Source organism: Cornus florida, unplaced genomic scaffold, assembly GCF_030987335.1.
Source record: "Cornus florida cultivar Cherokee Brave unplaced genomic scaffold, ASM3098733v1 CherokeeBrave_3.0.0_Hap2_Chr06, whole genome shotgun sequence".
Taxonomy (NCBI): Eukaryota; Viridiplantae; Streptophyta; class Magnoliopsida; order Cornales; family Cornaceae; genus Cornus; species Cornus florida.
This window is the reverse complement of record NW_026775576.1, coordinates 104,729,734-104,738,754: the sequence shown is the minus strand read 5'-3', so window position 1 is coordinate 104,738,754 and position 9,021 is coordinate 104,729,734. Positions and strand designations below refer to the sequence as shown.

The following is a 9,021-nucleotide window of genomic DNA, read 5'->3' as shown; positions in this document are numbered from 1 at the left end:
GTCCACATATTCCGGTTTTACGAATAGAGGGAGACTCTGAACGACTCTCATTCTGAACTTTCGATTCCGCGGTTTCTCTTTCTCTCTCTAGAAAAAAATAAGAACTTCAACGCGGAAATCGAAAGCTTCAGACATCAAATTCTTGAATTTCGCCACAAATCCAGGGAATTGAATTCCAAAAGTTTGATTCATTCCTTATAGATATTGATATTTTCCTTCTTCATTTTCTGATCTGTAAATTTTCTCGAGAATTTGATTTGAATGGGCACTCCGGCATTACCAAATCTCGGAAAGCATTGCAGTGTGGAGGACTGTCAACAGATAGATTTCTTGCCCTTCACCTGCGATTGCTGCCACCAGGTCCCCTCTTCTCTCTCTCTCTCTCTCTATATATATATATATGAAATTTTATACTTGTAAAGCTTATGTTGAAATTTTCGCAGGTAATTGTGTTGTATTCTTATCATTTTCTGTATATTAGTTTCTTACAAGATTGCATCGGGCTCGTTTCTTTAAAAGTTTTTCGTTAGAAAATTAAAATTTATGAATTTTTCCCCCCTACAGATGCTCAATGAATGACCAAAGAATATGACATTGAAATCATGATTTAAGGGCAATTTGAGAATAAAACTACCAAATCATGTTTATGGGGTTTGTTAGGAATTACACCTCCCAACAAATGTGCAATGGCAACAAAAGAAAAAACAAGATGGAAATAAAAACAAGATCTACTAGATTTCCTTGGCTTGGCAATTTGCCTACGTTTCCAGGCAAAGAACAACTACTTTTATTTCAAAATAAGAGGATTACAAATCTCAAAGTATTACCAAGAGTTATTCCACAATCCCAAAAGAAGACACACACCCTTCTAAAAGACATACACTCTTCTAAAAGACATACACTCACTCTTAGCCCTCACTACAGTCACTACAGGGTTGCCTTCACCAACTAAATTGTTATACTGTGAATTTAAACATGTCACAAATTTGTAATCAAACTTGTGGCAAGATGGAGCTCCATAGGTCCATTGCTTGGTGCACATGTAAAAGCTTAGGCTTCTGGGCATGACATGGGTTCCAGTCCAAAAGGTGGCAATTTTGTGCAATTGAATAATGACCGAGGCTAAGTTTGCTAGTAGGTAAACTGGGTAATCGATGAAGAAGTGTAGTGATGTTTGATTATTACCGACCCTTGTCATTTTAGTTGGGCTGGCATGACCTTAGCTTGAGAGGGTTGATCTGCCATTTTCCCTCATCCGTGTTAGTTATTAGATATGTTTGACATTGCTAAGTTGCGTTTTGGTCCTTGCCACATATACAAGAAATGCTATAATCTCATTATTAACTGGCATTTGCTTTGCAAGTCAATCGTTGGCAATTTGAATCCTACTCATCTTGCCAACGGATTTTGCACATTGTATTTGGCTGGTGCCGGTGGATTTGTTGAACATTGTAGGTTCTGTATTGTAGTGGATAGGTATATCAAAAGTAATAGAGTGGACTCTTAGTTGGTTCCAAGTACGTGGTGAACAAACAAATCAGAGGATATGAGGGAATAGGGATATGAGTTGTTGAAGTAGTATTCTAGCTAGATTTTTCTTCTAGTGCTGCTCAACTGAGTCTTTAATGGGGTTTCTTCTCTGTCTTAAATGTTCCATGGGCAAATCTTTTCATAATGGTGTGGGAGAATGAGATGAGCCAGTAAGTCATTATTAACGGGAGACTTTCCCATGGCTCGAGTATTTTCAGAAGTATTTGTCTTTAGAAGTGGAGTATCCCATAAATGCATTGGTCCAGCCATTAATACGCTGGGGGACTTAATAAATACAGATGAGACAAGTATTGCAAAATTTTCCTCTTCCCTCGATTTTGCTTGTGACATACTTGCGCCTTGGTCCTCAGTCACCCAATTGAAAGCTTAGCAAGTTCCCTTTTGAGGGGTGAAGTCTGAACAATGAAGAGTGTAGGGAACTGTCTTGGTTCATGTGTGCCAAAATCTCCTCATAGTACTTTGAAGTTTATCTGTGGGAAGAGATCTTAAACTCTTTCAACTTGGAGGTTTTTCTGTGGTCAATAACTTCTCGAGGTCTTGTGTCCCTTGAGGTTTTATTCATGGGGAGGAAGAGGAACTCCTTGAGGTCCTTTGTTCCTTGAGATTCATCTGCAATTAAGAACTCCTCAAGGTCCTTTGTTCCTTGAGATTTTTCTGCGACTAAGAACTCCTCAAGGTCCTCCGCTTCTTGAGGTTTATCTGTAGGGAAGAGCTCCTTGAGCTCTTCTTTTTGTTGAAATTTATCCATGGGGAAGAACTCCTTGAGGTCTTCTTTTCCTTGAAGTTTATTTGTGAGTTACTTGAAATCTCCTTTTGCTTGTATTCTTGGGATGAAATTAACTTCGAAATTCCCTGCATCACAAGAGAACCTCCAAGTTATTGTTGTGTGCTGAATATACTTTCTTTCCACACGGATTTCACATATCGTGCCTTCGTTTGCCTTATGTTATGCCATGTGGATTCCTTGGTAACACATAATTTATTTGTTGTCCAAGATTGAGATGTATGTATTTCCAACCAGCCAACCTTCTAATGGGCCCATTTACATGCTTTGGTAAAACATTTGGTTGATTCTCAACCATAGCATACACTTACAGTCGCATTACATGCTTTATTGGTAAAAAGATTATATGTGTATTGCTCCATTGAATAGTCAGCATTTAGGACTTCAGAGATGCCTCCTGCAGTGCATGTAATCCTTCTATATTGATATCTAGATAGATGTGGATCTTTAGTTGAAGGTGTGAAGCATCTGTAGTTATTCTTCTTCAAGCTTTTGGTGATCCTTTTTCTTTGACAGTGTATCTTGTACTTAAGCTCCTATCTATATTTGAGATGTGGATTTTTCTTCACCAGGCTTCGATTGATCTTTTTCTTTGGCATTTTATCTTGTATTTCAGCTCCCGAAATTCAAGTTATATTGCTTATTTCATCTGCAGTTTTTAGTCCAATGGTATATCCTTTCACTTTTCTCTGGCTGTGTTTGACAATGAGTGCACAGCAACACTGCATTAGCAATTTGTGATGGAATTGACGGGCGAAATGTTCTTCCCTCTCAAGTATTGTTATGTATTTACATGTTATATAGATGATGGCCAATTTTGGAAAATTTACCATGTGAATAAATATAATACCATATTAAGAGGTCCAGGGTCCGATCTGATCTTAGTATCACGTGGTATTGTGGATACTTAGGTGATAATTTTTATTATTTTTCCTTGATAGTTTGAATAAGAAACAATTTTTGACAAGAGATTAGTATAATAAAGAAAAAGACGAAAGTTTTCATTATTCTTTCTTATAAAAAGAAATGAAAAAAAAGGAGGTAATATCCTCTATCGTTGTAAAACAGCAACAAAAATTGCAAAAACCTAGCTGCAATGAAATGCTTGTAGGAATTGAGGTTCATGGCCTTTGGACACATAGTTCCATCATAAAAATCTTTGATTGTATTGCACTTCCTTTTCTAGATTCCCCCCCTCTTTTTTACAATGGTTTGACAAAAGTGTCATCACTTCCTTTTTTAGATAGCCTTCATCTAAGTTGGGACTTCCAACTTTTAGGTGCAGACTATTTTCATTATATACTAAGAAGTGTGAATGATGATGCCAAACCAAAGGGTGCTAAGTTTGAGAATTTCCTCTTTTTGTTTATTAATATAATGTCCCAGTTGTAATAAAATGAGAATGCGATGTTGTGGCCCGAATTTGGTTTTGGGTCGAGTTGCGACCCATTTCTTAACCTCACGGCTCATTGAGTTCTGGGGTTTGGGGGCAACACTCCCAAGTAAAATTTTCAACCCCCATTTTTTTTCCCCAGATCGTGGACCCTATTTAATACTCTCTTGTATCCCGATATATAAGGATGTTTAGGGTTTGGAGTGGGAGATTGAGAGACACTGAAAATTGTTGAAAAGAGAGCGAGAGATGGGGTTTGGGGGCTGAAACTTGTAATCTCCTGTTTTTCGCATAGTGAAATCTTTCACCTGATCTCCATCGTAGATGTAAACACGTGTTGTGTCTAACCAAGCTAAATCTTTGTGTTCTTTGTGTGTGGCGTGTTCATTTTTCTATCGTGTTTCGTGATTGTTATTGGGTTCGTGGTTGTTTGTCGCAATGGAGAAGTTCTTCAATACTTTGTTTGGTCCCTGTAAGTTCATTGTTTCTTATTGCTGATTTGGTCCCTGATATTTTTCATTTCTCTGATTATAGACGTATCTTCTGGATATGATTTCTTGAGCTCACTCTATGAGGACTTCTGAAGTTATATGCTTGTTAGAACTTATATACAATTAGATTGTTCAGGAAAAGGGGTGAAATTTTTTCTCGAACCCTCTTTTCCCGTGATGGCCTTTACGAGTACAATAGCAATCCTAAATGTCTCTGTCTGTAGTTCATTGGTTAAATTGTTTCTTTTCCAAGGTTCAAAATTGTATGGACTTGACAAATTTATTGTGTTAATATAATTAATATATGTGTGCCATCTTTTCTGTATTAGGCTGGTGATACGAGTTTTGTAGCTGCAATTTTTTTTTTTTTTTTACTTTCAGTATGGCTTTAATTCTTTCTTGCTTTCTCCAGTTCTTTTGTTTTTGGTGGTGTTGGTAGGTGTGGTAGTGGTCGTGTCAGTCGATATGGGTTTTACAAGTATATGGTATACAATTGTCTCTTGTTACTATGTCCTCCATTGTAGTAGTCTTTTTTATTTCTTGTAATTCAGTAACCGCAATTTTTTTCTTTTTTCCTTCTGCCACTTTCTGTTAATATTTCTTATTCTTAATTGTGCTGGAAATAATTGCCAATTTTATTGCAGGTCTTCTGTTTAGAGCACCGGAGCTACAATAAACACCAGTGTCCAAAGGGCAATAAGCATGACGTAACTGTTGTCGTCTGTCCACTATGTGCAAAAGGAGTTCGCCTAATTCACAACCAAGATCCAAACATCACGTGGGAATTACATGTTAATACTGATTGTGACCCATCAAATTACGAGAAAGCCACAAAGAAAAGAAAATGTCCAGTCCCTGGTTGCAGAGAGATCCTGACATTCTCGAATACAATCAAGTGCCGCGACTGTACTGTAGAACATTGTTTGAAGCACCGGTTTGGACCTGATCACAAATGTCCTGGACCCAAGAAACCAGACACAGGTTTCCACTTTACAAGTTTCTTAAATAGGAGTAAAAAAGAAGTGTCAAGGCCAAACCAAGCTCCAGTCACCACTTCACCCAAGTGGACTACGAGTTTCCTCAATGCGGCTTCATCTTTTCGAGCTACAGCTGAAGCTGGAATGTCAAAATTGAGTAATGAATTTAGCCAAGCCTTGACTATGTCAAAGGATGGAGCCGGGCAGAGCAGCAGCAGTGGGAGTGCAAGTGGGCAAGTTGAACAGTGTCCACAATGCAATGCAAAGTTCTCTTCAGTTACAACTCTGGTGGATCATGTGGAGAAAGTTCATGAAAGGACTGGTGTTATGAAGGTGACGCTTGATGTTTGCCCCAAGTGTAGTAAAGGTTTTCGTGATGCTGTGGCTCTTGTGGAGCACATTGAGAGGGACCATGCTGGCACTTCAAAGAGATGAATATTACTCGCGGAGAAGTTCTATTTAGGTTTCTCATTGCTTCCATTGTTTCAAGGCTTGTGTAAGTGCCAAATGCCAATAGTTTCCAATAATCAAATATCACATGTATTTTTTAAAATTTATAAAAGTTGAAGTTCCATACAAAATGGTTATTGACAACCATTTGCAGACAACAAATTGAAGTTTCAATGCATGAATGTGAAATTTGCTTGTTGACAGCCAAATTGAGCTCCATCCTTTTCTTTTTATGAATTTTTTCTGTCTTTTGTGTGAGGACTTGGAAGAAGAGAGGTCAAATTGTTATATCACTTTGGAGCTGGAATGAGTAAAAGATGACATATTTATTTTTTATTATTATTTTTGGTTCATGAAAGTTATAAAATTTTATATATCTTATGGTTGTTGTGAGACTATATTATTGGATAACATAAGATGGATGCATGCAAACCACTAACTGGTCTGCTAAAGGAGTCGGGATCCAATAATAATAATAATAATAACCACTTTCATTGAAAACTATATAAATGGTCATCAAAACATTGGATGATCTGTTCGCAAACACCTCTGGTTCATAACTGTGAGCTTCTTCCTCTCTGTTTATTTTTATTTATTTTACTTATATATATATATATATATATATATTTGGACACATTTTATTTCAATTGAAACTTGAATTCTTAATGTTTTTAAAAGGTACAATAAAAAACACTAAACTCAGATGTCTCAAATATGAGTTGTTCATCAACCAATTTGATAATGATGACCTGTGTGTTGTAATGTCTTTATTGAAACAACCTGGAGGCACTTGATTTCTTACATTCCAAAAGGGGGTTATGACAGCCACATTGTGTCCCTATGGCCCATCTATTATTATTATGGGGTTAAGAATACGAATGCAACTCCTAATTAATAAATCCATTTTGTAATAGAAGGGTGATGATTCAAATTAATTTTAAAGGATTCAATAATTAATAGAGCTGAAATCAGGCCAAGCTGAGATGGACCAAGCAGATAATTTTTGGTTTCAAATTTTGAACAAGTTAGAATAAATCAATAGCTTTTCATAAGTTTTTATGAACAATAATGATGAATATGTTTGTATGTGCTGCCAGATCATGGATTACAGGTTGCTCTGAAAAACCGGACACCATCGCGAACCCCAAAAAAAAAAAAAAAATGGAAAGTCTAAATTTCTGGTGAACACCATTAATCCTAAAATAAGAGCAGTTAGGACTTTCTGCCTCAATTGCTCGGCATCAATTCCATATAGCTAAGAGAAGATCAAATTGCTGGATTGAGAATCTTCCTCCAACCTTCTCAAAAGATTTTCTCATTAACCAATTATTTCCATTTCATTCAATAAGAATCATATGAGTGAAAAAAAACAAATAAAAAAACCAAGAAGAAGTAAACAAAAAGATAATGATAATAATAGTAAGTGCCTACACTACTACACACGTTCACACAAAGAATGAAACCATGTACATTAGGTTTTGGATTTGGTTAAACGGAATTGATTGGATTGTTTATGGGAAATAATTAACCAATACATTTGAAGACTAAAGCTTTTGAATTTTAAAAACAGAACTCAATGAACCTAAAGAAAAAATGCGTTGAAATCATGTAACATTGGCATTGAATAATAAAAATTTAATTTGAGAACCTCCAAGTTGACCACCACATATAATGGTTCAATGGATGACTCATTTGAGAACCTCCAATTCAACTTTAGTATTTGAATTTAATTGGAACTTTGTACAAATCTATAATTTTATTTATTTATTTATTATTTTTTAATAAATTCAACAAATTTTAACAAAATCACCAAGTGAAATGTCCCCATTTTCAATTTTAATTCGTGCCACTAAAATTACTCACCCAAGCCATAAAATTCAAGTCGAAGTCCAACTCCAAATATAATGCAGATTTTAGAATTGAAAAACGATAAAAGTTCCAAATGGATATTCTAGAATTGGAAAATGATAAAAGACCATAAACACCATTATTTATGGAAAAATTATTAAGCGTTTAAAAGTTGGACAACTCCGACTCATTTATATGGGTGGAGAGTGACTTATATTATCATTGATGTTCATGACAGGCTCTCCTCACTTGACCAATGAATTAAAAGATTCATTAAAAAACTCATTTGACATTTTACAAATCTCAATAAATTGTTTAAATCCAGTGACTAAATAAGAATAGTTCATACATCTTGTCATGAGAAGGCTCTCATCATAGTTGTTGATGCAAGATTTTGCGTTCCCATAATGACATTGTTCCTGAAAAAGAAAGAAAAAAAGTGATCGGGAGAGCACCGGTGTCGTATCGGCCTAAGAGCCTCCGGCAATTAATTTAGTACTAAATCAAAAAATTGGAAATAAGGTGAAAGAACTCTCTTAAAGATTTGTGCAGTACCTTTTGAGTGATCCGACCTCTCCTCACTAGTTCTCTTAACTTTTTCATATCACGTAGTAGAGGGTCATCATTCGTTAAAAAGAATAATTGTCATTACCACTTAATAGTCTATCCAACCTTTTGGAATCAAATTCGCATTACTAAAAAAATTATTTTTTATTATGGTGGCCGGAATGAAAATTTAAATATAGCGTTTTATGATGGTTCACAACTTCACAAGTTAATTGCTTTTATAATTCAAAGTAAAGAGAGTAAATTAAGAATATTTAAAAAATAATATATTAAAATTTAAATTGAAACAATTATTGTGGGATTGAAAGGTGGACATTTTTTTTTTTTTGGGAGGGGGAGTATGAAATAACTTCTCATGTCATTAATCATCGGCTCAAGTTTTTAATATTATTCCAACATTATTCCTTAATTTAATATAGGGTAAAGTGCAAAATACTCCTCTCAATTATGTTAAAATTTGTAAATAATATCCCTGAACTATGTTTTTTTTGCATAAAACTCACTAAACTATCACATTTAGTTGCAAAATGTCCCATTTTCTTACCTATTTTTCATTAAATGAGCATAATACCCCTTTCTTATTGAATTACACTTGATATATTTTTCTTGTTAAAATAAATTATGAAAAAAATTCAAACTAATTTGATGAAATATTCTTCATTAAATTTACATAAGTTTGCCTTTAATTTTTAAATTAATTATTTAAATAAAAATCTTAAATAGAAAATTTTGAAACAATTTAAGTAATTTCTTAATTTTCATGAATATATTGCATTAAAAAGAAGATATTTTTTTATACTAATTTATTTATTTAAAGTGAGTATAATATGTTTTATTATAATACGTTAATCATTTTAGAAAATGATGGTTACAAATTTATTTATTTATTTTCCATTTTTATAATTAATTGATACTAATTATAAAATTAAGGTAAATGATATTATTAATATTTAAATAAGA

General features: G+C 34.4%; 1 protein-coding gene across 1 annotated transcript; it reads left to right on the top strand.

Moving 5' to 3' along the window:
* On the top strand, positions 1-5,777 carry LOC132313599 (zinc finger AN1 and C2H2 domain-containing stress-associated protein 16). The gene is made up of 2 exons (XM_059812436.1): positions 1-360; positions 4,864-5,777. The coding sequence occupies exons 1-2, from the start codon at positions 262-264 to the stop codon at positions 5,629-5,631; spliced, it is 867 nt and encodes a 288-aa protein (XP_059668419.1). The 5' UTR covers positions 1-261; the 3' UTR covers positions 5,632-5,777.
* Positions 5,778-9,021: the final 3,244 nt, after the last annotated feature.

Bases quoted from the DNA above. Each gene is read 5' to 3' on its own strand.
- LOC132313599 (XM_059812436.1), top strand. From the start codon at position 262: ATGGGCACTCCGGCATTACCAAATCTCGGAAAGCATTGCAGTGTGGAG. The intron at 361-4,863 runs GTCCCCTCTTCT...ATTTTATTGCAG, and splicing joins CCTGCGATTGCTGCCACCAG to GTCTTCTGTTTAGAGCACCG.